Raw genomic sequence first — 26,914 nt, 5'->3', positions numbered from 1 at the left:
GTGCCATCCCTGGGCTGGTGGTCCTGGTGGGGATTTAGCTAACTGGTCCAGTTTTCAACTCTAGTGTCCTATGAAGACTCATCTACTGCTTATCCTTTGTTAACTTCCAATATTGCCTGCTCTTCCTTCCCATTTCCCTTTTTCCAATTTACCTTCAAATTTGCAAACTACATGCCCATTGTTGGATCCTGTAATTTATGCTGCTAAGTTTTGGCTGAGCCAGAATCACTGTTCTTTTCAACTGAAACCTACTTGGTGATTGCTGTTCCTGACATATCATATTTCCTTATGATATTTATCAACACCTTGTAAAGTTACCCTGCTTCCCTAGAGAACAGCAAGAGCTCTCAGGTAGAGGCCATACCTAAAGTTACCCCTGATAAGCACAAGCCTGTCTTTTCTCCATTACTACTCCCCTTTTACATCCAGTCTCCCTACTACCTTCTCCACTGAAGAAAAGCAGTTATAGCCTCTTGTTCTGCTGTGAAATATTGACTCTTTGAAAAGTAGCCTTTTAAAAAACAAAAACATTGCAGGGCAGTGGGTAGCACTCCCAGCTTTCCAGAGGCAAAGCCAAGCAGATCTCTGAGTTCGAGGCTAGCCTGGCCTACGGATTGAGTTCCAGTATAGCAAGGGCTATACAGAGAAACCCTGTCTCAACAGCAACAAAATTGTTAAAGCCAAACCTATTGTTAACTGTGGTGGTAAAAATCATTCACAGTTGTTAAAAGTCTACAAAGGAGGAGATGAAAAACAACATTCTCAGGATTTGTGATAAACTTTCACTGAGCATCTTGAGAATTAAGCCAGGTTCATTATTATATGATAGTTTAAGAATAATGAACATGGCTGGAAAGATGGCTCAGTGGTTAAGAGCACTAACTACTCTTCCAAAGGACCTGGGTTCAATTCCCTGTACCCACAGGGTGGTTCACAACCACCTGTAATTCCACTTACAAGGGGTTCAGGCACCCTCTTCTGCCCTCCACAGGCACTGCATATGCAGAGTGACTGGAAGTGGCAGGATACTACCTCTAGAACTGGGTTTTTTGAGACAGGGTGTCTTAGGGTTGGTTATTGCTCTGATGAAACACCATGACCAAAAAAGCAAGTTGGGAAGAAAAGGGTTTATTTCAGCTTACACTTCCAGATCATAATCCATCATTGGAGGAAATCAGGACAGGATCTCAAGCAAGGCTAAAACTTGCTGGCAGGAACTGATGCAGAGGCATGGAGGGGTGCTGCTTACCGGCTTGCTCAGCAGCCCACAATGGCCTGGACCCTCCCCGATGAGAAAATGCTTGATCTCATGGAGGCATTTTCTCAATTGAGGCTCCTCCTTCTCCGATGACTCTAACTGACACACAACACTAGCCAGCACACATGGTCTCATCATGTAGCCCTAGAACTTGCTATGTAGACCAGGATGCCTTCAAATTTATAGAGATCCTCCTGCCTCTGCCTCCCGAATGCTGGGATTTAAGGTGTGTGACACCAAGTCCAATCATTTTTAAATTAAGTTTTTTGAAGCAGGGTCTTACATAGCCCATGTTCTACTTAAACTTGTCAAGTAGTCTAAGACATTGAATTTCCAATCCCCCCACCCCCCACCCCCAGCTTCCCATTGCTGGTATGATAGGAATGCAAATCCATGTCCAGTCATTTTTTGTGGGTCTTCATTCATGCTTGGCTACATCCCAGCCCATTTTCTTTTAAACTTCTGAGCTGTAGTTTCCTCACCTCACTTATTAAGAGTTCAGCAAGATTCAATGAGATCACTTGTAAATAAGGTTGTCTAGCTTGAGATCATTCCAAAGCTTGGGCTTGCCGCGTCTGGGCCTGCCCTGCAGGGGTCGCCAGCGCGCCCACGGTCTGGTGGTGCCCGTGGCTCCACCCCCCGCGTAAGGCTGTCCGGCAGCCTGCCTGACCCAGCAACGTCCCTAGCTGCGGCGATCACGCGACTCACAGATGCACGCAGACATCGCCGGCTCGTCGGGACGCGCTGGATAACGAAGCTTCTGCGGCGTTGCATGCGGGCAGCGCGGTCCAGCCGGGGTCCTTGCGGGTCCTCAGCGAGCCCGGGGGAGGGCCCTCTTTGTGGCTGCAGTTGGCAAGATGGCGCCGGTGGGGGTGGAGAAGAAGCTGCTGCTGGGTCCCAACGGGCCCGCAGTGGCGGCCGCCGGCGACCTAACCAGTGAAGAGGAGGAAGGCCAGAGTCTATGGTGAGGAGCGTATAGAGCCACAGATGGCACGGCCGCAGCGGGAGCTGGCCGGAGCGGGCAGACGTTGACGGTCAGTCATGGGCCGGGCGGTCCAAGGCGGTCCATGCTGAGCACTCTTGTCATTGTCGCCGCAGGTCTTCGATCTTGAGCGAAGTGTCCACCCGTGCCAGGTCCAAGCTGCCGTCCGGCAAGAACATTCTGGTGTTCGGTGAGCAGCTGGGTACTGCCCCGGGGTGCAGGGGTGGGTCAGGAGGCGCCCCTTCCACAGGTTCCAGGCTTCTCCACCCTTACCTCCTGTTTGTGCCCCTGGAGGGCACACTGGGCTGACTCTAGCAGGGTAGCCGGAGAGACTCCAAGCCCACCCACACCTCTACTGAACCCTCTGTTTGGAGTCAAGTGATGTGGTGTGGGCTTGTAGCACATTCCTTCAGTCATTTGGCTGAGCCTTCAGCCTTGACTTGGTTCATCGTCTAGCCTAGCGCTCACTAAGTTGAGGATGTGAAGAAAGAAAAAAAGAGGATGTGCAGGCTGGATGGAGAAAATGAGAGAACTAGGTGACCAGGACTGGGAACTAAGGAGTTCATAGAGTGGAACTGAGGGCTGAGCAATGGGACAGTACAGACAGTCTTAGACATGCTACAAGAATCCCAGTCTAGCAGAGGCAGATGTGTGTGTGGTTACATCGCATCTTTCCTGTCAGGAGCAGACTGCTGTGGGCGCATCACACTGCTTGATGTGTTGAGAGAGAGCTCGTGGAATCAGGTGTTTTGCAGGGTAACCGTTTAAGTATAAGCACATCGAGATAACAGGGTGAAGCATTTGGATGCTTTTAGAAGGGTTTGTTTGTTTTTGCAATAGAGGATAAGATGAGATCAGGTCATGAAAGTCTGAAAGATGAATCCTCTTTCCTGGAGACTCCTGATTTTCAGATTTTTATTTTCCTTCACCCTTCCCTAAGCCTTATGGAAGTGACTGCATGCTGATGTCCGTGTGTTTCTCTCATCCAAGTGATGGCCAGTGTGGTAGGTTATAGCCAGGTATGTGCTTTAGGGAAATAACTCAGGCTTCATTGGGCCAGCTAGATAGATGAGAATGAGCAGGAACTGAGGTCAGACTGACAAGCACTCTTCGTGATCCAGGTGAATTGTGGCCAGTGGGAAAAGGGTAAGCTTAGCGGAGGAGAGAGGATCTTTGTGGATTGCCTTTCATTCCTTATGTTCTCAAATTCCTTAGTATTGAATCCAGGGATGTCCAGGGATGTTTGGTGATGATTCTAGTTCGCATTTAGAGGGTATCTTGGAAGGGAGGTTGTTGGCTATGGATAGTCCCAGGGAGATGAGAAAGCACTTGCTACTGAGACTGTACTTAGGAGTTTTGCTTAGGTCAGCAATCCTTTTTCCCCAGTTTCCAAGCCTTTAGGGTGCTTGTGAAGTTGTTCTACAAATCAAATGTGTGTAAATAACATAAGTGCCATGACTTGAGGCAGAACCAGATTTTTATTTCAGTGTTCCTCGACTTTTGGGGTTAGTTGATTTCTGAAGAGTTCTTGCTTTTACTGTGGGAAAGATGTATTTTGTGAGAAATTAGCCCCATCTCTGACTTTTGACTTCTCTGGGTGTCTGTTTTAGGAAATGTAGGAAGGGCTGGTGGGTTTGCTGTTGTAATCCTTCCCTTGTGAAGTGAAGAAAATTGTAGTAGAGGGTCATTTGGGATATCTGGTTGACTGTCTCTGCCAATCACTCTTAAAAGCAGGTCTCCTTTGTTTGTGAGAGCAGATGAGAGAGCCCTTAGCAGGCTTGCTTGAGATTCCTGGTTGTTCCTTATTGTGGTGATGTTGTAGTGTGATACACAGTACATTTTTGTCTTCTTGCAAATGTCATTTGTAGGTGAAGATGGTTCTGGTAAAACAACTCTCATGACCAAACTCCAAGGAGCAGAACATGGCAAAAAAGGAAGAGGCTTAGAGTATCTTTACCTCAGCGTTCATGATGAAGACCGTGATGGTGAGTGACTGTTCCTCCATCGGAAGGGTAACATGTAGGGCTCTGACTCACGTATGTCCTGGCGCTCTCAGCTTTGTTTTACCCAAAGAGAATGTGTGGAATATATGTTGTTTGTAAGAGTTTAGTCACTTTTTGTTTTTGTTTTTTGAGACAGTGTCCCTTGTGGCCCTGGCTGGCCTGGAACTCATGGAGATATGACTCTGTAACAACTCCTTTATAATTTTTCATATTTTATATATTCAGCTATTTCCATGACTATAGAATAGTTATTGGTACCTGGGTCTTTTTTTCCTGTGAGAAAGTTTACAGTCTCGAAATGAAGTAGTGTATTGGTTAATTTTCATTTTTGATGTTTGCTTTTGTCCAATTTAAGTACTAGTGATCATGATGTTAGGGTGTTTTTAAAACATGTTCTCCTCCTTATTGTTAGACTGAAGAAGATAAACTAAAAGCCGCTGTGACACTTAAGCTCCACTCTCTCTAAGAGCTGTGTAGTGGAGAGCACTGAGGCTCTTCCTAAAGCTTGGACACCTCCCTGTGCTAATTGAGATCTCCAGGGATTTTATCCTTGCTCCCTTGATTTTATCTTGTTGAACATTCCTTAATGGTCCTGAAAGAAGGCAGAATGTCAGCCTGGTGTCAAGGCCTCTGTCAGAAGACTCTGTCAGAAGCATCGAGTATCTATCTTGTCTAGACCCATTGGAGTCTGCTTGTATACCTGAGGCCACTGAGTCAAGCCTAGAGGACCTCTCCTATTTGCATCTTTTGCTTCCTGCCTTTGCAAGCCACTATGCTTTTCGTAGGAAGACCTTGGGCTTGAGAGCCAGACCAAACTGGTTCAGAATGTCACGCCTGTGTTGAGCAGTAGTGTGGCTTCTGACTACTAACTTAACCACACTTCCATTTCCTCCTGGGAAGAAGAGGGAAAGGGTGCTGCAGGTGGACAGAGTGTGAGTGTGAGGAGCGCTGGAGGCATGGCGAAAGCCTTCCTGCTTTTGTGGAAGGGCAGCCTGTGGTAGATGCTCTGAGACCCAGAAAATCCTCTGGTGTTTCCAAGACTGAGGCACGTTTCAGGACAGAGCGTCCCAGTCACCACATTTACATGTTGTCTTTGAGTTGAAGTTTATACTAACATCAAGTTCAGATTCCTCTGGAAACTTTTTTTTCTATATTTATAGGACTTTCTCTTTCGGCTGTTTACTTGTGAGAGAGTCCTTGTTCAATGGAAGAGTGACCCTTACCTGAGGTTAATTATACATCTTGCAGCCCTAGTCTTTTTAATTGTGAGGTATGACTGGGTTGTAAGCACACATTTCACAGGCAATCAACCTGCTAAAGAAACTAGTCTCTGGTTGTATCTGGGTTGCGGTAGGTTATTATATGTCAAAGGACCACTGCCTCTCAGTTAGATGCTCTGTCTACTGCTGCATAGGATATGTGACCCCCCACACATGGGGGAGCCATGTATAGTTGACGTTGGCCAGAAAAGCTGAAGAAACTGTGCTTGCTGATGGGCAGGCATATAAACCTCAGATTGTGAGAGACCGACTGAAAACACTAACATATACTGGTCTGGACCAGTGAGGTAGCTCAGCAGGTAAAGTCACTGGCTGCCAAGAGAGCCCGAGTTTAATTCCTGAGACCCACATGATGGAAGGAAGAAATTGACTCCACAGGTTGTCCACCAACTTCACTGTAGAGCCTTCACCTGTCCCTACCTCCACCTGCACTCTGAGGAGCACACACACAGCTCTAAATAAATGGTATAAAAAAACTTTAAGTAGGAGCTGGAGAGATGGATTACTTGCTACTCTTCAGAGGACCCATCCCAGCACCACGTCTGGTGGCTCACAGTGGTTTATAACTCTAGCTTCAGGGGATCCGAGGCCTCTGGTCCCTGAGAGCACTTGGATCGTGTGCACATAACCACACATAGGTAGGCACACACATAATTAATTATGCTCAAACTCATCAAAATGCATTTTTATAGATATTAATAATTGGTTATATAACAAGGAAGCTAAAGCAAGGTAGATTTTAAAAGTATATTTTGGAAAAGGAAGTTAATGAAATGAAATGAAAGGAGTTCCCTCTCAAGGTACTTTTATAGAAATAACAATAATTAACGAATATGTTTGAAATATTCTAAAACTATCCCATTAATTTAGAGAATTATCTTTCATAGTTGAATTATCACAGTTCCCAGTTCTTAATATAATTTGTTTCAGTTGTAACTTAAGATCTCCCTTTAGTCCACTTGGGTTATTCTCAAGTCAATGTCAGACATTAATGCCATTTTATTTGTAAATACTTCCATAAGTATATCTAAATCCATACATTAAGTAATCCATACAATAAGTGAAGATGCTTGGAATGTATAGCTGGTTATTTTGACAGAACGACTATAGTCCTTAGTGTGATGCACACAGAAGGGTTTGTTCACTCACCATGCTCACAACTCAGATAACTGGTATCTTAGGACAGTGGATCATTTAGACTGAGGGAACAGTTCATCAATAAATGTCTGTGTCCTTTGATTATTATCAACAGCTAATTATTCTTACTCTGCTCCATAGTGTCTGTTGAAACCTTAGTTAGAGAGCCGTCCTGTATGTGGTTATCTGAACTTTTAAAAGCCTAGGCAGTTCATGCTGTACCAGGCTGGATTTGCCGGCCACTGGGTATTTGGCCCTGCTAGGCTGGGCTTTCTGTGTGAATCCATTCCCTTCCTAATGCTGCGGTTCTCATAGCTGTACAGATAGTCACTGCTGGGTGATAATGTAGCTTTGTTTCTCTCTCCCCAGATCACACGCGCTGCAATGTATGGATTTTAGATGGAGACCTCTACCACAAAGGCCTGCTGAAATTTGCAGTTTCGGCTGAGTCTTTGCGGGAGACCCTGGTCATTTTTGTTGCAGACATGTCGCGACCTTGGACTATAATGGAGTCTCTACAGAAGTGGGCTAGTGTTTTACGGGAGCACATTGACAAGATGAAGATTCCACCAGAGGAAATGAGGGATCTAGAACGGAAATGTGAGTAAAACTCACTAGTCATTTTGGATTATTGGGGCCACCTTCTTCCTTTTCAAGGGTTTACTTGGGGTTGAATTTGCTTTTGTTTTGAAATACTTGTTTTATTGAAATCAGTTATCAAGAATAATTTGAAGGAATTAGGAGTACTTGCTGCTCTCACAGAGAACCCAGGTTCAGTTCCAGTCCCCTTGTTATTCAGCTCACAACTGCCTATGACTCCCATTTCCAAAATCTAGTCACTAGCATGCATACATACAGTGTACATACAGTCAGGCACTCAGGTGCATCCACACACAAATTCAAATAAGTAAGTAGATAAATAAATAATAGAAAAGAATCCTTTGACCTGATGTGCTGGTATGCCCCTTCAATTCCAGTACACCAGAGCCAGAGGCTAGTAGGAAGGTTTGATGTTTTGGCTTAAGGTTTAAGATGTCTCAATCCCTGGTCACTTGGCTATTCCTAGACCTGTGATAAGGGCGCCTGTCATTGCAGAAGGGAGGCAGAGAGGGGTAGAGAGCAGGGGGAAGGGCAGCCTTCAAAGCCAGTCCTCCTTCTAATAACCATTGAGCCAGGAGCACATGAACAGAAATCTACTGAGAGCTTAGTGGATTTCCCTCCAGTCATACCTCAGTAATGCCATCAGCTAGGGATAGAATCTTTGAGGACATTTTTCTTCAAACCCTGAGCCCATGTCTCTGGAATCCCATGGAGATCTCATGTCTCCTCTTGTTGATGGGTTTAATAAAAACCCCAAAGGAGAGAATTTCTGACTAGTTTCTTTTGGAATCTAGCAAATATGATTGCATTCAGGAGTAGGAAGATTGTTTTCAGTGAGAAGGGTCATTGAAATACAATAAAAGTTATTTTAAATTTAAAACCCTTCTGAGAACAAAGAATGTACAAATTAAAGGAAGTTTGGTGAGTTTTCAAATGTGGTTCAGAAGCTTGTTTTTCCTTCCTTTGCTTCTGTGCAGTTACATCAGCTTCTGTCCCTATGCCAGGGAAATGGGAGGGGCAGGGAGCGGAACCGGCAGCCGCAGTGTCTTGGCCAATGTGAGCTTGGCTGCCCTGGCTCAGTGCCACGAGATGACATCACCCCCTTCGGTGAATTGATGAGGGCTCTGGAGCGTGGCACGCAGTATCTGCACACTAACTGTCAGGAAAGTTTGCCAGTGCTTCTCAAATGGACTTTCCTACTGTATGTCTCCTGTCGCACACTTCATCTTGCCTCTGTCCGTCATCAGCTCAACCGGAGCGTAACATCTTACTCTTCCCTTGTGTGCCTCCTGGCTTGTCCGCGTGTGGGTATCATGGTTGCCATGCCATTCATCTCACCTCTCTTCAGCCACTGACCTTTTTAGATAATGCCTCATTTTCTTGCAAAACAGAGATGCTAAAGACAGCTCAGCAGAATAGTTGGAGGGCTGCAAAGCTGTTCCCAGACCACTGCACACAGCTTCACACTCTGACTGGTGAGCTCCTGTGCCGCAGACTTCAGTCTTGTGAACTCAAATTTCTTGGGTTTGACAGCCTTACAAAGGTTTATTAAAATAGAAAAAGCCACGTCAACCACGGGTACCACTCTTTCTCAAGTAAGGAAAGTGTTAGGTGCCAGGTGTTTTTCTAGGTGCTCCGAGGATACAGCAGACAGGATACCTATTCTTGGGGAGCTTGTGGAGGAGACACTGAATTAATTTAATGGTCTTAGTCATTGGCGTCTATGTCACTGAAGATTAGATTCAGCGGCATATGACAGAAAACTGGAGGGGAGGGTGGCTTATACAAGACTGAGGTAGGTTTATTTGTCATGGAAAGGAAATCTAGGGGCGGGCAATTTGCAAGTAGGGCACAGCCTTGGGATGAGGCTGGGCTAGAGAGCACTGGCTCCTCTGTACTCACCGCTTTGTCATTTTGAGGGTGTGGCTCTTTTCCCTTTGACCACTAGAACTTCAGCAATGCGTCTGTTCCAAGCAGCAATATGGAGGACAGGAGGCAATGCTCTTTTAAAGGTTGAGAGTGGAATCTTTTTGAAGAGGGTGTGTGCACTTGCACATACACGTGCAACATGAGTTTCAGAAGATTCTCTCCTCCCATGGCGGGTACCACAGGTTGAACTTAGTGTTTCACAGTGAGTGCTTTCACTTGCCAACCACCCCACCCTCCTTTCTATCTGGAAAGTGTCTTAATTCTTTGTTGGGTTAGGGAGAAGAGGAGAGAACACTGGAAGGCATCTAGTAATTGCTGAACTATGTCTGCCTGCGCATCTCCGCTTTCACTGTCCCCAGTCCGTGATATTTGGAATGGTAGCCGTGCCTTTGTGCTTGGTGTTGACGGAGTGCTTGTTGTGTTTATGCTGCTTTTAGCTTACTTTAGGGAAGTAGTTCTTCATATTCTTGCTCAGAGGACTGCTGGCTTTCAGATGAATTAGACACTAGTATTTTCTTATTAAGATTTATTTTATTTTTAATTATGAGGGGCACAGTTTGTGTGCATGTGAATGCAGGTGCTAGCAGACCTCTCTTTGGTCCTCCTGGAGCTGGAGTTACAGGAGGGTGTTGGGCAGAGCTGGATGTGAACTCAGTCCTTTGCAGGAGCAGGACGTGCTCTTAACTCCTGAGCACCTCCCCAGCTGCCTCTAGTATTGTAACAAGTGAGCACTGCTTTACAATCGCTTCATCTCAGCCTGTCTGCTGTGGGGCAGCTTTGTGATCAGCCACTGTGACCCAGAACTGGCAGGGGGACAGCAACCTGGAGCTGCCAGGAGGTGGTGCTTGTTGCTGTAACAACTGGACAAAGACAGTGTAAAGATTTGGTTTGGTTTGGTTTGGGTTGGATTGGTTTGGTTTGGCTTGGTTTTGGCTGTTGAGAGAAGACAGCCATCATGGTGAGGAGAGCACAGTGGCAGGAACATCGGCTGCTGGTCATAGTACATCTGCAGTCAGTAAGGAGAAGTGAAGTCTAGTGCTCAGTTCGTTTTCTCCTTTTTTAAAAAATTTAGTCTAGATGCAGAGACTCCGGGATGGTGTGAATAAACTGTAAGCCATTCTGGAAACACCCTTACAGGCACACCTCGAGGTGTGTCTCCTATGTGATTCATTTATTTGCTCATTTTTTAATGTAGGGTCTGTGTAGCTCTGGCTCACCTGGAATTCACTATGTAGAGTGGGCTGGCCTTACAGAGATTAGCCTGTGACCCTTGACCCCTTTGGGGGTTGAATGACCATTTCACGGGGGTTGCATATTAGATCTCCTGCATATCGGATATTTACATTGTGATTCATAAGAGCAAAAGTACAATTATGAAATAACGAAGAAAATAAGTATATAGTTGAGTGTCTCCACAGCATGAGGAGCTAGCTTTAAAGAGTTATAGGTGAGCCTGCTCCTTCATCCCCTCCCTTCCCACTGTAGCTTAGCTCACCTCTATCTTGTTCCTGGCTCTGCCCTGCTCCCTTTTGGGGCAGCCCTGAACAAACGCCTCCTCTGTTCTAGGGCAATCAGGTGTCACCCTGACAGTTAACCACTGTATTTTTTATTGACTTGACTGTTAAAAGACTTTTTAGTTCCTTTAAGCTCCTACAACAACATCACATTTTCTGGTTATGTCCAACCTAGAATGGAGGTGGCTTGGTAGATTTCTTTATGTTGACAATGAAGCTTGCCGCTTGTTGGTCTCTGCCTTTGTGAGAGCATACTTGAGAAAAAAAGGAAGGGACATGGAGATGGCTTGGTCTATCTCCGGGAAGCATGAGGAGCCATTTAAGAGCTGGGTGTAGGAGCTCGAGTGTGGGCGCACATAGTAGTCCTAGCTCTGGGGAGGAGACAGGAGAGTCTGAGGCCAGCCAGTCATGCTAAGTTGGTGAATTCCAGGTTCAGTGAGACCCTATGTTAAAAAGGAAGGGGAAGAGCAATTGAGTAAGACTCCACACTCAAGCACTTATGTACACGCACTTGACACACACACCACACACACACACACACACCACACACCACACACCACACACCACACACCACAACACCACACACACACATCACACACCACACACACACACACCACATACAACACCACACCGAGTGAACTTTGTCTATGATTTCAGAGTTTGCATGGGATCCCTTTGTTGCTTTGGAAAAAAAGTTGCTCACCTGTTAGTAGATGGGGAACAGAAAGAGAAAAGAGAGCCTGAGGGTGTAGCTCGGTTAATAGAGGGCTTGTCAGTTGATAGAGGGCATGCGTGAAGCCCTGGGTTCAGTACTGCATAAACCGGGCATGGTAGCTCTGCTTGTGATCCCAGCACTAGCAAGGTAGAGGCAAGATCAGAAGTTCAAGGTCATCCTCATGTGTATATATGTGTGTGTATATATATGTGTGTACATATATATATATGTATATATGTGTATATATGTGTGTATATATATTATATATATAATATATATACACACATATATACACATATATACATATATATATAGTGAGTTTGTGGTTAGCCTAGGCTACATAATATACACATACATCAGGGGAGGGAGGAAGAGAGGGAGAGAGGAGAATGAGAGGAAGCCATAGTAGATCCTTCAGGCACCTCCTTAATAACCTGCTTCTTTTATATAAGGTTCCAGCCCCCCATCCCTCAATAGCTCATTCAGCTGGAAATTCAGGTCTGAATTAATCCAGTGATAAAATTAATGCCTTCTTAATCCAGTCACCTCTCAAAAGTACCACCAGCTGGGAATCTTCAACAAATGAATCTTTTGGGGACCCTTCATATCCAAACCACAACAGTTGTTATCTTTTAGTTTACCTGGTATTACTTGAAAGACCATGAGTTTCTCTGTCATTTCAGAAGCACAGACAGTGATGAACTAAAATCTCTCAGTTTTTAAAACATTTGAAACCCATTCTGTGGGTGTAGAAGAGAGTGTTCTTTTTTTTTTCTTTATTTTCCATAGTGATCTGTCTGTCTGTCTATGTGTCTGATTATCTGTGTGTTTATGAGGGGGGTTCTGCTTGCATGTATGGGCACCATATGTATACAGTGCCCATGGAGACCAGAAAAGGGTCTCGGATCCTTTGGAACTGGAGTTACAGACATTGTTAGTCATTGTGTGGGTACTGAGACTCTAACCTGGGTCTTCTGGAAAAGCAGTCAGTGCTCTTAACCACTGACTCACGTCTCCAGTCCCCTGCCCTCCCTCCCAGTACTTTTAGCTACAGTTACCTTGCGTGGTTTTAATGAAAGTGTGTTAAAAAGCCTTAGACCTTTTTCATTCCTGTTAGGATTATTAGAAAAATAGAGCAGCCTGTTGGCTCCTAAGCTAAGAGGAGCTTTCCTGTCATGTGAAGGTCTTGGTATGGCAGCTCATAGCTGTAATCCCAACACTCAGGAGGCAAGGGGAGGGGATGGTAATTGCTGCAAGTTCAAGGCCAGTCTTGGTCTACATGGTGAGTTCCAGGTATCTAGTGAGACCTTTTCCAAATACAAACAACAAAACCCATCGTTCTAACCCTGAAGTGCTCATTACAGGTTCTGGTCTGCAGGCCTTGTGTTCACCTGGCTTAACTACAGCTAGTGGCTACTCTACCTAAAAGCCCCTCTTTTTTTGTAAAGATTTATTTGGTTTTTGAGTGTTGTACTTGCTCATATGTGTGCTACATCCATGCCTAGTGCTCGTGGAGGCCAGAAGAGGGTTTTGGATTTCCTGAAGCTGGAGTTACAGATGGTTATGAGTTTCCACATGGGTGCTGGGAACTGAAGCTGAGTCCTCTGGCAGATCAGCCCCTGAGCCATTGCTCCAGCCCCCTAAGTGACCCTTTAACCAAGATAACAAATGTCCCTCCTCCTGTGTCAGGCACAGATAGGACTGTATGTGTGACTCAATGCCCTGAAGACAAAGTCCCTCAGAGTAGAGACAAGGCAGTCATGTGGTCTTTGCTTGCTTCTCCTATATGGAAGTGGCATGCTTTTCTGGAATTCAGAGTGTAGGTGTTTAGTAGCTTTTCTAATGAAGACCCTGACGTTGTGTTACTGTGATTTCCAGTGGTCACCTAGGAAGGAATGGTGTGGCTGTCTGGCCCTGTGACAAATGTAGGATGCATAAGATAAGTGGGGGGGGGGGGGAGTTAGTAGTAGTGGTAGTATTCTTCGTTTTGTTTTATTTTTGGTGGTTTTTATAATGGAAACTAATATGAGCTAAGAACGTTAAGAACCTGGGCTGGGGCTCTGCGTGAACACATGAAAATCTCAGGTTTGTGCCACAGTACTGTTTTTAAAACCAGAACACTAAAAGCCTGTGTAGGGACTGGGTGAAACTGAAGGTGCCAAGGTCTGCTGCTCAAGCAGTGCACAGCCCACTAGACATGAGAGCTGCTGTTTTGTATCACAGTCCCTAAACCCTAAAGCTGCAACCTCTGCCATGCATAGGTGCTTTTGTTTTATATTTGTTATTACCTTTCTATCCCCTTAATTTTCTAAGCCTAAGATGTCTTTCTATTTGCATCTGTATAATTTTTCTTTCTCCTCTGTAGTTATGAAAGATTTTCAAGATTATATCGAGCCTGAAGAAGGTTGTCAGGGTTCCCCACAGAGAAGAGGGCCTCTGACCTCAGGCTCAGAAGAAGACAGTGTTGCCCTCCCTCTGGGTGACAATGTGCTGACTCATAACCTGGGGATCCCAGTGTTGGTGGTGTGCACAAAGGTATGTCCAGGGAATTGTGAGCTTGGCTTGGTTTGCCCAGTGAATAAGAAAGAGTTTTAGAAGTTTTGATGGAGTTTCTTCTCAAGGGAGGATTGGGTTTGTTTGGGATTCATTAAGGTACACTGAATGTGTCAGGGTAGAACATACTGTCATTTCATGCTGCTGCAGAGTTGACAGTACTTTGTTCAGAAAGCCCCGTTGACTTCATGGGCAAACGCAAGTGAAAGCCTTTGCTTAAGGCTCCAGTTCATCTGGTCCAGACTGATGGTGAAATAGGAAAATGAAGTAGAAATAGAAATTAAGCTTCAGTTTAGAGAAAGTATGTCTCTTATATGAGAGGGGAAAGTAGCTTTAAGAACATCTTGGATTTCAAAGTTGCTTTCTTCCTAGTCTTTACTAGGCAACCTTGCTGCCCAGCAGGTTCTTCAGTTTCACACCGTTCTTGAGATAGATGAGGTGCAGTGCACAGCATGGGTGAGGCGCAGTGCATGGCAGGGTGACCTCATTTGATGTTGAAGACATTTATGGGGTGATCAGGCCTATCATATCGGTACTTTGTGTATAACTGAGGCTCAGGATGAAGGAGAACTCTCTTGTTCTTTTGCTCTTCTCTAGCACCTGGACCTTTGTCTTAAGGCGTTTCTTTAGAAATTTTTTATTTCTAAAGAAGTTCCTTGTTCCGATCTTGAGCAAGCAGAAAAGCGGAACTCTAGCTAACATTCCTTCCTCTTGGTTCTGTCTCCTGCAGTGTGATGCAGTGAGCGTCTTGGAGAAGGAGCACGATTACAGGGATGAGCACCTGGACTTCATCCAGGCACACCTGCGGAGATTCTGCCTCCAGTGTATCCTTGGGATGCTGTGTCGGGCCCCGGAGCACGGGCTGTCCTCCAAAGGGGGTGTCTTCAAAGCCCCTCCTGAACACAGAGTAGTCTTTTTCTTTTCTTTTTTTTTTTTTTTTTTTATTTCACTTAATTATTTGGGGGTGGGACACATGAGTGTGGAAGTTAGAGGAAAACTGGAGAGTCAGTTCTCTTCCATCATGTGGGTTCCAAGTCAAATTTAGGCTGTCGGGCTTTATTCAAGCACTAATCCATCTTGCCTGCCTCACGGGGTAGTTTTTGCCATGGGATGGGGGTGGCCTGAGGGGAATTATAATCTTTCTCTTAGTTTTCTAATTTTGCTATGCTGGAATTTCATACGTAATAACTTAGGCATGTCTTGCTCACTTTGGAAGTCTTATGGGTTTTTTTTCCTTGTTTTGTTTCATTTTGTTTTGTTTGTTGACAGAGTCTCACTGAGTGCTTGGCTTACAAGCCTGTGCTGCAAGCCCAACTTTAGTGGTTTTGTTTTTAAGGCTGAACTTCTGATAGGCTTTCGTATTAAGAAACTGATGTACAAGGATTTTATTACCCAATTACATTGTTTATACTTAGAAATCTTATTAATCTTTGCTCTTACTCAGGTATAATCACCAGTATGGTTACTGGTTTAGATGATGCAGGTGTTTCTCATGTTTTGTGCTGTCCAGGAAGAAGATGCCCTGTTGGCAGCTTTCTGAGTCTTCTGTATCAGTCCAACAGTAGTTGGTACCTTAGTTCCACACTGGTGACAGGTGCTTCCTTTTGTTGGCACCTGTCTCTGGAGGTGTCCCTGATGGTAAACTCATTTCCTCTTGAGCCCTGCTGGGAAGCAACCTATGTATGCTGCATAGTGTCCTCTGAGTTTGCTTCTTAGAAAGCAGTCTCACGAGTGGGCAGCACTCTTAAGTGTTGAAAAGAAAAACAGCTGCATCCTCCAGCCTCAGCTTGGAGGACTTGCTTATTGTGGTTCTCCACTCCCTCTAGTCCTTTGTAGTTTTTAATGTTCAGTAGATCACCTTGTGCTTTACAGATTATGCTTATGTGCCATTGGTTTTTGTCTCTCAATGAATGGGTTTTCCTTAAGCACATTGATTAGATGGAGCTGCCTTGATTTACACCTCAGTGAAGGAGGAGAAAAACCTTGACTTGCTGTATAAGTACATTGTCCATAAAACATATGGCTTCCACTTTACCACACCCGCCTTAGTTGTGGAAAAGGACGCAGTTTTTATGTGAGTTCTTTGAAAGCAGTGACCTTTAACCCTGCCCTCTGTAGTCCATTTGCTGCGCGTGCGCCTTTGCCTTTTCAGTACGGTGCTTCTGTCTGAGAGGGCCTGGGCTGGCCCCCGGGTGCTAGACAGGTGCAGCTTCCCCTCTGCTCCTTCTGCATTGACTCCTTTGGCTTAAGGGAAGTGGGTGGTGTGGTCAGAGGTGCCGCATTCCTTCACTGAGAGAAAGTTGCCTGACTGTAAGCAAGCCATTTTGTGCACTTACTGTCAGCTCTGGTGAAGCATCATTGTCTGTGAGGAGAATCGAAGGTGGAGATGTCAGTGTGGTGACCCGAAGTGGCTTATGTGAAAGCGTCAGGTGACTGCGAGCATCTTCTCAGCATCCCCATCAGTGTTGGCCTCAGCTCTGCTTGCTACTTGCTGGCGTCTGCATTTTACAGCCTCTGGGATTGGTCCTCCTGCCAGACACTTAGGTACCCTGTTTTCCTGAGCCAGAGTCTTTTCTCTCAGGAGGGAATCGTATTGCTATATCACATATGACAGTGCTGTGGTCTTATATCAGCAGACTGATGTTAAGATTTGATATGTTCTGGACTTGACAGTTGTAGGTGTTCATTCAGCAAGCTTTCACAGCACCCCTAGGTACCCAGGTTCTCTGCCGAGGACACAGAAATGAATGGGATACACCCCTGTCACAGCACAGAAACATGTTCTGAGGAGGAGGGGACAGCAGTGGGCTAGTGAGATGGGGGCCAGGTGTGCTGCTGGAAGATGAGCGCTCGGTCTCGTGCAAACCAGCAGGAAGGAGCCAAGGGCGTCTGAAAGGCTGGATGTACGAGAACCAGATGCTTCAGGAAAATGAAACAGGTTACCTCCTGCATATTTGGAGGGAGTCTCACTCAGACTGTTCATACCCTAGCTCTGAAGAATCACCCAGAACAGCAGACAGGCACTAACGCAGAAACTCGATGAGTGGTCTGATTCTGCACTCACTTATTCCTAATTATGTGGTCCTGAAGCAGGAGTTCAGTTGGATTTAGGGCTGGTGTGGAATGGAGGTCTATCTTGTGCCTTCTTGAGGCTTATAGCATCACAGTTCATGATGGAGCCTCAGCTGTGTCCAGTCCCTTTTTTTACTATTGTGTCTCTTGTTAGTTACCTGTGTAGGTATTAGTAAGGTCAGCAAGGCCGTTTGGGAGAAGCATTCTATTGGTAATATAACTGTGACTAGGAGGTGAGGAAATGAGAGGGTCGTGAGAACAGTCAGTTGTCTTTTTTTAACTAGAGCTTCCTGAGCTCAGAAGCGTGGACAGTGTGTGGTTGCTGCCCTTGAGAGTGGGAAGTAGAAAGTCTGATCTGACCTCATTTTGTTTTTCCTGCCTCGTGATGTTGAGCTGTGTGACACCCACATGGGAACCTAAGGCTTCCTTGTGTCTCCTGTCAAGGGCCCAGGATAGATATAGGCCATAGCTAGCTTCCCCCTTGGCTTCAAGGCACATCTTCCATGCCAGCAAAATTAATGAACTGTTTATAAGATAATTGGTATAAAGAAGTGTCCTCAAGAGGGCCAGAATGCCAGGGGAGAGCCAAATCCCAGGAGTAACGGTCCTCTTTGCATCTCCCTCCTTTGTGTGTTGTTTCTACAGCCCTTGCTCTTCCACTGGCTCCTTAGGCCTAGCCTCCCTGAGTCTCTGGAGGAGGAGGTGTCATGTTGATCTGTTGGGATAGGTCTGCTGTGCCTTTTGGCTTATATACCCAGAGCTACAAGACACTGACGGCACCTCCAGAGTTGTGGGAAAGGACCTCACCCAGGAGCATCTTAGAATCTGAAATGTGTTTGAGATGTGTGTGGGAAGCAGGCTCAGACAAAGCATGCTAATTTTTAATGCTGTGTCTCCTTGCCTTTAGACCTGCAGGCTGGGACAATGAAAAGAAAATAGCTATTTTACATGAAAATTTTACAACCGTGAAGCCAGAAGATGCATATGAAGATTTTATTGTAAAGCCTCCTGTGAGAAAGGTACCCCATTCAGTCCCTTGCAGGCCTCATGTAGGTGGTTTGAAGTCATGAAAATGAGACCTGCTATTCCAGGAATGGCTCATTGTGAAGTGCGGGTGACAGGGTGGCCATGTCATGTCAGTTGCTTTCCTCTTATGTCCCATCAGCGCTCCTACCATTTGTGAATTACTTTTGCCAGATCCCCTCCTTCTGGGGTCTCCTGCTTGAAGACTATGATCTGGGGGGTGCTTACTGGTTAGGACCTGCCAGACTTAAAAACATGAATGGGTTGCAAACCATGGCTAGTTCTGGGAGAGCGTCTATACCTAGCTAGAACAGGATAACTACAGTCTCAAGGAGAATCCCCCAAGCCCATGTTCACGCCCAGACCGAGACTGCTGTAGCATGAACTTTGACATACATTTGAGAGTTTTCATTGCCTGTGGTCACAAACATGTATCATTTCACAGCTGGTCCATGACAAAGAGTTGGCAGCTGAGGATGAACAGGTGTTCCTAATGAAACAACAGGTAAGAGGCCTCTTGGGTGGAGTGCCATTTCCGGAGGGGGTTTTGGGACTGTGTTTAAGAGCTTGCAGAGACATGGAGGTTAGGATGAGGTTGCCTCTTTCCCTACTTTCTCTACAGGTAGGGGTTGGAGCACATGCTTCCTGATGCCTGCCTGCATTGCACATTGTCCTACAGGGATGGACTTAGTATGTTTTAATGCCCCCTGGGAAGCTTTCCTGGCATTCTTCTTGAATTGGCAATTTACCAAGTGGCCTGGTTCACTTCCATTTTTTCCCACAGTGTATAAAAGTGATGGTACCGCAGTCCCTAATCTCAGCAATTGTGAGGCAGAGGCAGGTAGATTTCTGTGAGTCTCAGGCCAGCCTGATCTACAAAGGGAGTTCCAAGACAGCTAGGGCTTTTAAACAGAGAAACCCTGTCTCAAAAAATATTCATACATACACACAGTCATACATACATGGAGAGAGAGAGAGAGAGAGAGAGAGAGAGAGAGAGAGAGAGAGAGAGAACACACGAACGAACCTGTTAGTTCCAGGACAGCAAGGGCTTTTACACAGAGAGACCGTGTCTCAGAAAACATACATACATAATACATACACGCATGCATGCATTCAAGTAATGCACACTTTGTACATGAGGAGAGTAATGTAGCCAAAGATGGCGTTGAGTCTTTAATCCTGCCTCTGACTCTCCAGTGCTGGGATTATAGACATGTCACCCGTCTGTAGTTTTTTATGCAGTGCTGGGAATCTAGCTCAGCCTCATGCATGCTAGGCAGGTACTCTACCAACTGAGTCACTCCTCAACCCCAAACGCACCCTTTTACTATCCATTTTTAAAGAGCATCATGTATACATACAGTGTGTTTTGATGACACTCACTCTAAACTTCTTACAGATCCACCCTGATTCCCCTATGATAACAGTTTTGAACACAAACGAGTTCTTAACACTTCTCTTCGACCCAAATTGTTAGATATGTCACCATCCCCTAAGGGTATGGCCAAGTCCTGTTCATTTTTTAGCAATTTTTTCCCCAACTCTTTCTCTTTTCTATGGCCTGCTTATTTTTTTAGCCTCAAAACTGATTTCTGGGGTATCTTCATGTACCAAATACGGAATTTAGTTTATTTTGCATTTACAGTGTGAACCATGAGTCTGTATTGGCACCCCATAGTAGAGCCATAGGAGTGAACCCTTTCTCCAGACCTCAGTTCCTTCTGCAGGCCTTGGTTAATGGCCAGTTTGTCCCTCTCTTTGCAGTCACTCCTTGCCAAGCAGCCTGCCACGCCCACAAGAACCTCCGTGAGTACCTTTCACAAACAGAGGGTCATGGCCTGGTGTCATGGGTGCCTTCTAACTTTACACCATTATTGGAACAGTTTATATGTATGTGGGCTTTTATTATATTTTAAACTGAGTTGGTCTACCTAAAGGCCCACAGCCAGAAAATACAATAGAACCTTAGAAATATTTGATGAAAGACACCTGATACTCCATAAGCTTTAGTTCCTGTCCCAGGAGACTGAGCTGGGAACAAACCTCCACTGTATCACAGACACTAGACTTCAGACCTGAAAATGTGTTGACTTTGATTTTTGTATTTTTTGTTATTTTTATATCTATGTGTGACGTGGGCTGGTTTTGGACTTAGGAATCCCCTGCCAGAGGACCCTCTGGCTCTCCAAGGACGCAGGGTCGGGGTGGAGCAGCTAGTGTACCGAGCGCCTCCCCTGGAGCATCAGTAAAGAAGCCAGATCCAAACATCAAAAGTATGTATGCCGTCTTTGAGGAGTGACTTTACTTCTAGGCCCACGGGGCGTGGTATAACAGTAGCCCTGGCTCTCTGGTGGAAGTCTAGGAAAGCTGGGCTGACGGTTTTCAAGGAAGAGTTATGTTCCAGCAAGTAACCATGTGCATCTGGCAATGTGTCAGACCTTAGACCCTGCATATGCCGTTAGGAAAGAATACTACAACTTAGGAAGTCATTGTACAATGTGTATCTGGAGTCTGTCCTCTTAGCTTTGTGTTGATACTGTTTATGAATTGGCACTTTTTTTTTTCTTTTGTTCTTACCACGCCACTGCTTATTGACACACAAAGATTCTGGCTGCAGTAAGCCTTCAGAACAAAAAGTCTGTAAATTCTTGAATGTGCACTTAGCATCCTCCACTTTGGACATGAGCTTTTTATAACAGGCTGTGAGCTTTGCAGGCTTAGAAAACTGAAACCCACCACATTAAGGACACAGCATTGACGAAAACAAAGATTTTTTTTCTGTGACCCTCAAAGGTGGGAAATGCAAACTTGTTTCCACTGGTAATCTTATCGCTGCCCAGTTAGCCTCAGCTAACAGAGACCACAGTGAGTGTGGTCAGTGTCACTAGGAAGCTGACAGCCACAGATTTCAAGCTAAGAACCACTTTTTCTGTTGCAGTTTGAGTGACGCTTCGTTGTTTTTCTTTGTGTTTCCTTAGATAATGCAGCAAGTGAAGGGGTGTTGGCCAGCTTCTTCAATAGTCTGTTGAGTAAAAAAACAGGCTCTCCTGGAAGTCCCAGTGCTGGAGGAGTGCAGAGCACAGCCAAGAAGTCAGGTATAGGAGGGCCTCAGAGCTTTAGATCCTTAATAGAACAAACAGTGCTGTCAAACAGGGGGTGCAGACGGCAGCCGTTGCTTTCGGCAGCCTGCACACCTCCAGTGTTTTGGCTATGAACAGAACCAAGCTTTGTACTAGCAGTTAAGATTCTGTGCTGTTCTTGTGGAAGTCCCAGGGTTTCAACACTCACCAAGTAGTTCCCCATCACCCTTAATTCCAGTTTCAGGGGATCTGGCACCCTCTTCTGAGCTCCTTGGCACCAGGCATGCGCCTGGCACGTGGACATACAGGCAGGCATACTACTCATCTAATAAAATAAATCTGGGGGTGGGGGAAGAGCTTGCTTCACAGCCCCTAATCTTGCAGGGAGCTGGAGTATGTGCACATGCATGGTCACCACAGGATCCCTCTGTGGCCCAGCCATCTGTCCTTCCATTTAGGCTGAGAGGACAAACTAATCTTGAAGGTTTCTAAAATAAAATGCTTAAGTTCTTGGGAATCACTTACTTTCTTAAACTAGAAGACATTTATTTCCTTTTTTTGTGGGACCAAGAATTAAACCTAGGAATTGATGAATGCAAGGCTTGCCTTTGTGTATTAGAGACAAATCTGTGCTGGCCTCATTCACTGTCTGGCCTTGAACTCTTGATCCTCTTGCTAGGATTGTAAGTATGCACCACAACAGCCCACATATAAAGGGCATCTTAGACAGATGCTGTTCAGTGTTTGCTCTAATTGATTTTTCCAAAGTAGACGAGGATGTCGGATCATGTCCTTAGGGCAGTCTGAGCCTCCAGCAACTTAGGAGTTCTTAAGAGACCCAAAAGTCTGATCTGGGCCTCAGCTTTGACCTTGTGTTTGTCCCTTACCAGATAAGGGTCCTTGTCCAGGCCCAGATAGTGTTTGACAGCAGGAAATAGGAGCACCAGCATTGTGCAGGATGAACTGCCTGGCCTCAGTCTCATCATAAAACATGGTATTTCCATGTGAGTCAGTTTAAACTAAACTAAATGACCTTATGGGGTAGGGTGTTTTTGTTTTCTGTGAATCGGACCCTGCATATTAATGCAAATACTTTGCCAAAGCTACATCATCAACCCATTAATAGGTCTGAGGTGGGGTCGTTAGAAATCAAACTGGAGTGCCTGTCTGGGAAACAGTGTAGTTTACTACATGCCTGAAATTCAGAGGGGGACCTCCAGGGAGATAGTGGAGAGGGTACACAGAGCTTAGGGTGGGGTATGAGGGTTTTCAGAAAGGCCCCTTGAGTTTGGCACAGAGGCATCCCCAGCCGCTGCCGAGAAGGCGGCTGCCTAGTTGGAAGAACCCAGACCTGTGGCACTGGCAGTAACAAGATTAGGCGTCTGGTTTTTTGTTCTCCTTGGTGAAAAGGATTTTCTCATTTTTGGGAATGCTGTCACTAGGAATGACGGCAGAAGTCTGTATGGTTTCGAAGCCAAGCTGGTCTACATACATAGTAAGTTCCAGGACAACCAGGGCTATGCAGAGAAACCCTGCCTAGGAAAAAAATATAACACTGCTATTTTGTGTTTTCTCTCTTTCTCTCTCTTGTTCCATATCCTTTCTTTAAGGACAAAAGACTGTGTTGTCAAACGTTCAGGAAGAATTGGATAGAATGACTCGAAAGCCAGACTCCATGGTAACAAACTCTTCAACAGAAAACGAAGCCTGACCCTCCTTTGAAAGTGCATATGTCAAACGACCAAATAACTATGTATATTCATCTGATAAGACCAGGATTTTTCTGATATGGCACATGCTATCAGTTTTTGGGGGTAGGGGAGATGAACTTTACAAAACTACATATACTTCATTGGCTTGTCCGAGTGTGAAATGCACATTTAGGAAGGTTACATGTCAGGCCCCTTGCTAGGGATGTCCCTTGGACTCTTGGGCTGCGATTCTCTTGTGGGAGGCAAGTGCAGCTGGGCTTGTGGAGTGAAGAAAGGAGGCCCACTTTCTACCAGGGTGGAGCAAACGAGACTAGGAAGTCATTGTTCAGATGGATGGTTAGTTTGACCAGTTGCGTGTTAGCAAATTCACTTGTTCTTGGGAAGCAGGTTAAGTAGCAGAAAGTCCAGGAAAGAGAAAGGTTCAGGAGGGACGAGCGAAGTGCTGGTGGGGAAGCTGAACGTTGAGGGAGGTGGAGGAAGGAAGCGAGTGAGCAGTGTTAGTAAGTACATGCACGGTAGGAACCAAATAGCATCAGTTGAGATCTAACAATTAGAAACATTTCCAAACTAAGCACTAAACAGAATGGGAGCTGGACTTGTTCTGAATGCATCGTTAAGTTATGGGAAATGTGTTTTATGTGGGGTGCTGAGTAAGGTGGGCTGACTCAGGGCTGCTGAAGCCTGCAGCTGCCCAGAACTCACATGCTTGGCCCAGGCCATGTCCCTTGTCCTTGGAGAGATGCTGGGCTCTACACACATGTAACCTGGGCCAGGCAGTCTTTGTGCATTATGTTCAAAGTCAACAGATACAAAATTAGATATTTTAAATGGTTCCTGTTTTGTTTTGCTTACTTATTATTTTTAACTACCACAGGCTGGCCAACTAATAGAAAATGGGTGATTGATTTCTCATTGTACCATATCATCAATGTTCTATAGAAAGTTTGGGGCAAGTATTTAATGTCACTGTATTCTGGCTCATGCCAGTTCCTGCCGCAGAGCCTGTGGTAACCTTCCCTGACACAAAAAGGTTCTTTCTGTAGCTCCCTGGTCGGATCGTCGCTGTCGAACCGACAAGTGGGTGCTTTATGTGGAGATTGGAAGTGGGAGGCTTGTGCTTTTCATAAAATGGAGCACTTCTTCTCTGACTGAAGTGCGAGTTTTATTTGTCTTCCATTAGGGGCATGTTCATGAACACCATGTCACACCACCATGCTGAAGATAACTTCTGTGGATTCAAAATAGCACTTTTCTGTGTGACACAGCACATGTCAATGCAAACACTACCATGACTTTAACGTATAAAAATATTTGTCATCCAAACCAAGGGGAAAACCACAGTTCACTTCCGTGGAGTTTACTTTTTTTTTTTTTTTTTAATGAATGTTTGTTATTGCGTCTTGGCATAATGTTCCTAATGTCATTACATACATGCCAGATTTGACTAACCACTAATGTAGTTCTGGGCGTAAGTTAACATCTAGTTACAGGATGAGGTTCCTCTACTGTGAGTCAATTTGTAAAGGTCTGAACACTGTTAAGGAGAGAGCTGAGGCTTACTTGCCTCTCTTAACACAAAGAGATGTTTCTTGTGCCAGTTTTATTATTGAAATATATTTTTTCCTTTTTTAATTCAGTTTTTTGTTGTTGCTGTTGTTGTTGTTGTTATTTTGGTTTTGTTGTTTTTAAACATGCATTGTGGTTTCAAATGTCCAGGTTGTCCAAGCAATGGCAGTAAGCTAGCTGGAGAGGAGACCGTGATGGAGGGTCACCTGATCTCCGTAGCAGTCAGCCAAATGAGTGACCTCAGAAACTAGGAATTCTTGCAAAGACATGTGCCTAATAGTATGATTTTTTTAAATTTTGATAAAAAACTTAAAATGTATCATTTGAACGGCTAGGCACTTTTTGTGTTAGTGTCAAGTGTGCTATAACCAACCAAGGAAATGCTGTGATCCGGCCATGGGGGGTTTAGAGACCTCTGTTATTCCTTTGACACTTGGATGCTCCTAGTTTCAGAAGAAACTGATGCATGTTACCATGTGCTCAGTAGTTGCCAAAGTCCACCAGCTTTGGGGAGCTTCAGGGTTCTTTGGGGGTTTGAGGAGATGAGGTAATTTTTATTATTTTAGGATTCTCAAGCATTGGAACCAAAGGCCAAATAATAAACAGCCTTTACTTTTTAAAGTAAAATTAATTTTATTTGCAAGAATACACTTACATGATAAACTATAAAAGACAATTTTATGACTATTTATACACACTATAATGATTGCCTTTGTTTGTCTTTAAATGGATAATTTTAAAAGTAAGCCCAACCTAAAAGTTATGGCCCAGCCGAGGGCTGTGAATTGGTCTTTCCTAACAAACCAACAGATACGCTGCTAGAGTATTTTATTTGCACTTTTAAAAAAAAAAAATAAATAAATAAAACAAAACAGGGAGGGTTTCTTTGTATTGCCCTGGCTGTCCTGGAACTCATTCTGTAGACCAGGCTGGCCTCCAGAGATCTACCTGCCTCTGCCTCCCAGTGCTGGGACTGGCGTGTGCTACTGTGCCTGGCTGCACCTTTTCTATTTTACTTTTTTTTTTTTTAATTGACGTTTTAAGCCCAGTATTTAAACTGAAGCGACTGTTTCTTAACTCGATGAAGGTGAAAGTGATTGCTCTGTACATCATGACCTTAACAATGTTGATGCTGTAATCAAACGCTCACTGTTGTCTCTCTGCTAAGTTCAGTGGTGTTTTTAACTTCAAATTAGGACTGCAGACGATCTCCTGCTAGCCTTAGTCCAGGGTGGCTCTGTCTGGGTGCAGTATGCAGTCATGTGGAACCTTGCTTTCTAGTGCTGGGGAAAGAGATGTCTAATTACTGGCTTCAATAAACAAGAATCCAGATTGCTGACGGGTTTTGGTGACTTTGTTTTTGATGAAGCATCTGACTGGATATCCATTGCTTGCTCATCATATGTGGATATGTGGCAGTGTGGATAAGAATGTGTATACCTGGGGCTGGTGAGTGGGCTCAGTGCCACCAAGCTGCCAGGAAGCCTGACAACCTGAGTTTAGTCCTCAGGACTTGCTTGATAGAAGGAGGATCCACTCCTTGAACTTGTCCTCTTGAACCACCACAAGAACATACACAGTAAGATAAACCAGACATTTTAAATATATACTTCCCTTACTTGAAATATCAGAAGAAATGGCTCAGTGGTGAAGAGTTCTCCACCCTCCAGGTGATCTGAGTTTGGTTCCTAGAATTTACTACAGCTCAGAATTTACTAATAAGCTCACAACTGCTTATAACTCCAGTTCCAGGAGATTTGACAGGCACCTCACACACATACACATGAGTAAAATGACTTTTAAAAAATAAAATCAGAGCCAGTATGCTGGTGGTGCATACCTTTAACTCCAGTGCTTGGAAGGCAGAGGCAGGCATATCTCTCTGAGTTTATGGCCAACTGGTCTACAGGACAAATTACAAGACAGTTTGGGGCCAGAGAAACCCTATCTCAATAAACTAAAATAATAATACAATCAGAAATAAGTTTTTATTTACTCTTTGTATGTGTGTGTGTGTGTGTGTGTGAGAGAGAGAGACAGAGAGAGAGAGAGAGAGAGAGAGAGAGAGAGAGAGAGAGAGAGAGAGAGAGAGAGAGAGAGAGAGAGAAGGAGTCTGCCATCTAGCTCTGGCTGTCCTGGAGCTCTATATTCACCAAGCTAACGTCCAATTTATAGCAATCCTGTCTCTGCTTCCTAAGTACTGGGTTTATAGCATTCTTAGGCTGTAATCAGCAATTCTGATAAAAACATGTTAAAGCTATGCTTTGGTGGTTGTGGCAGTGTGCAGAGGCTTTGTGCTGCTCTCATGTTCTGAAGTATGCAGAGTGAGGTTTGCTGTGGCAGATTTTAGGAGTGTTGAGGGTTCATACAGAAGCTTTAGAGCAGTGTTCTGGGCCTTTCCCTGATTTATTAAGGGTTTTTTAAAAAATTATTTTAATTGTGTGTGGGGGGGGTGGTATATGCACTCAAATGCAAGTGCCCACAGAG

At 44.9% G+C, this 26,914-nt stretch overlaps 1 protein-coding gene across 2 annotated transcripts; it reads left to right on the top strand.

Annotated features, from left to right (window-relative positions):
• The first annotated feature begins 1,863 nt into the window (after window positions 1-1,863).
• Window positions 1,864-25,766, top strand: Dync1li2 (dynein cytoplasmic 1 light intermediate chain 2). Of its 2 annotated transcripts, XM_034522354.1 has the most exons (13): window positions 1,864-2,222; window positions 2,357-2,430; window positions 4,109-4,225; window positions 7,030-7,260; window positions 13,784-13,953; window positions 14,702-14,795; window positions 15,910-16,045; window positions 17,951-18,062; window positions 18,512-18,571; window positions 19,834-19,875; window positions 20,225-20,342; window positions 21,048-21,164; window positions 22,760-25,766. In XM_034522354.1, exons 1-13 carry the CDS (start codon window positions 2,116-2,118, stop codon window positions 22,858-22,860), a joined length of 1,479 nt encoding a protein of 492 aa, XP_034378245.1. In that variant the 5' UTR covers window positions 1,864-2,115; the 3' UTR covers window positions 22,861-25,766. The 2 variants fall into 2 exon arrangements, with proteins under 2 accessions (XP_034378245.1, XP_034378246.1); XM_034522355.1 differs by lacking the exon at window positions 19,834-19,875 and having other exon boundaries at window positions 1,900-2,222.
• Window positions 25,767-26,914: the final 1,148 nt, after the last annotated feature.

This window comes from Arvicanthis niloticus, chromosome 18 (genome assembly GCF_011762505.2).
Source record: "Arvicanthis niloticus isolate mArvNil1 chromosome 18, mArvNil1.pat.X, whole genome shotgun sequence".
Taxonomy (NCBI): Eukaryota; Metazoa; Chordata; class Mammalia; order Rodentia; family Muridae; genus Arvicanthis; species Arvicanthis niloticus.
Note: the sequence above shows the minus strand (reverse complement) of the source record. Positions and strands in the feature narration are given on the sequence as shown.

What these genes read in the sequence shown, in the direction of transcription:
- Dync1li2 (XM_034522354.1), top strand. Translation starts at nt 2,116, where the DNA reads ATGGCGCCGGTGGGGGTGGAGAAGAAGCTGCTGCTGGGTCCCAACGGG. An exon ending in GAGGAAGGCCAGAGTCTATG is followed by an intron (nt 2,223 to 2,356) that starts GTGAGGAGCGTA and finishes TTGTCGCCGCAG; the next exon opens with GTCTTCGATCTTGAGCGAAG. An exon ending in TGTTGGTGGTGTGCACAAAG is followed by an intron (nt 13,954 to 14,701) that starts GTATGTCCAGGG and finishes TGTCTCCTGCAG; the next exon opens with TGTGATGCAGTGAGCGTCTT.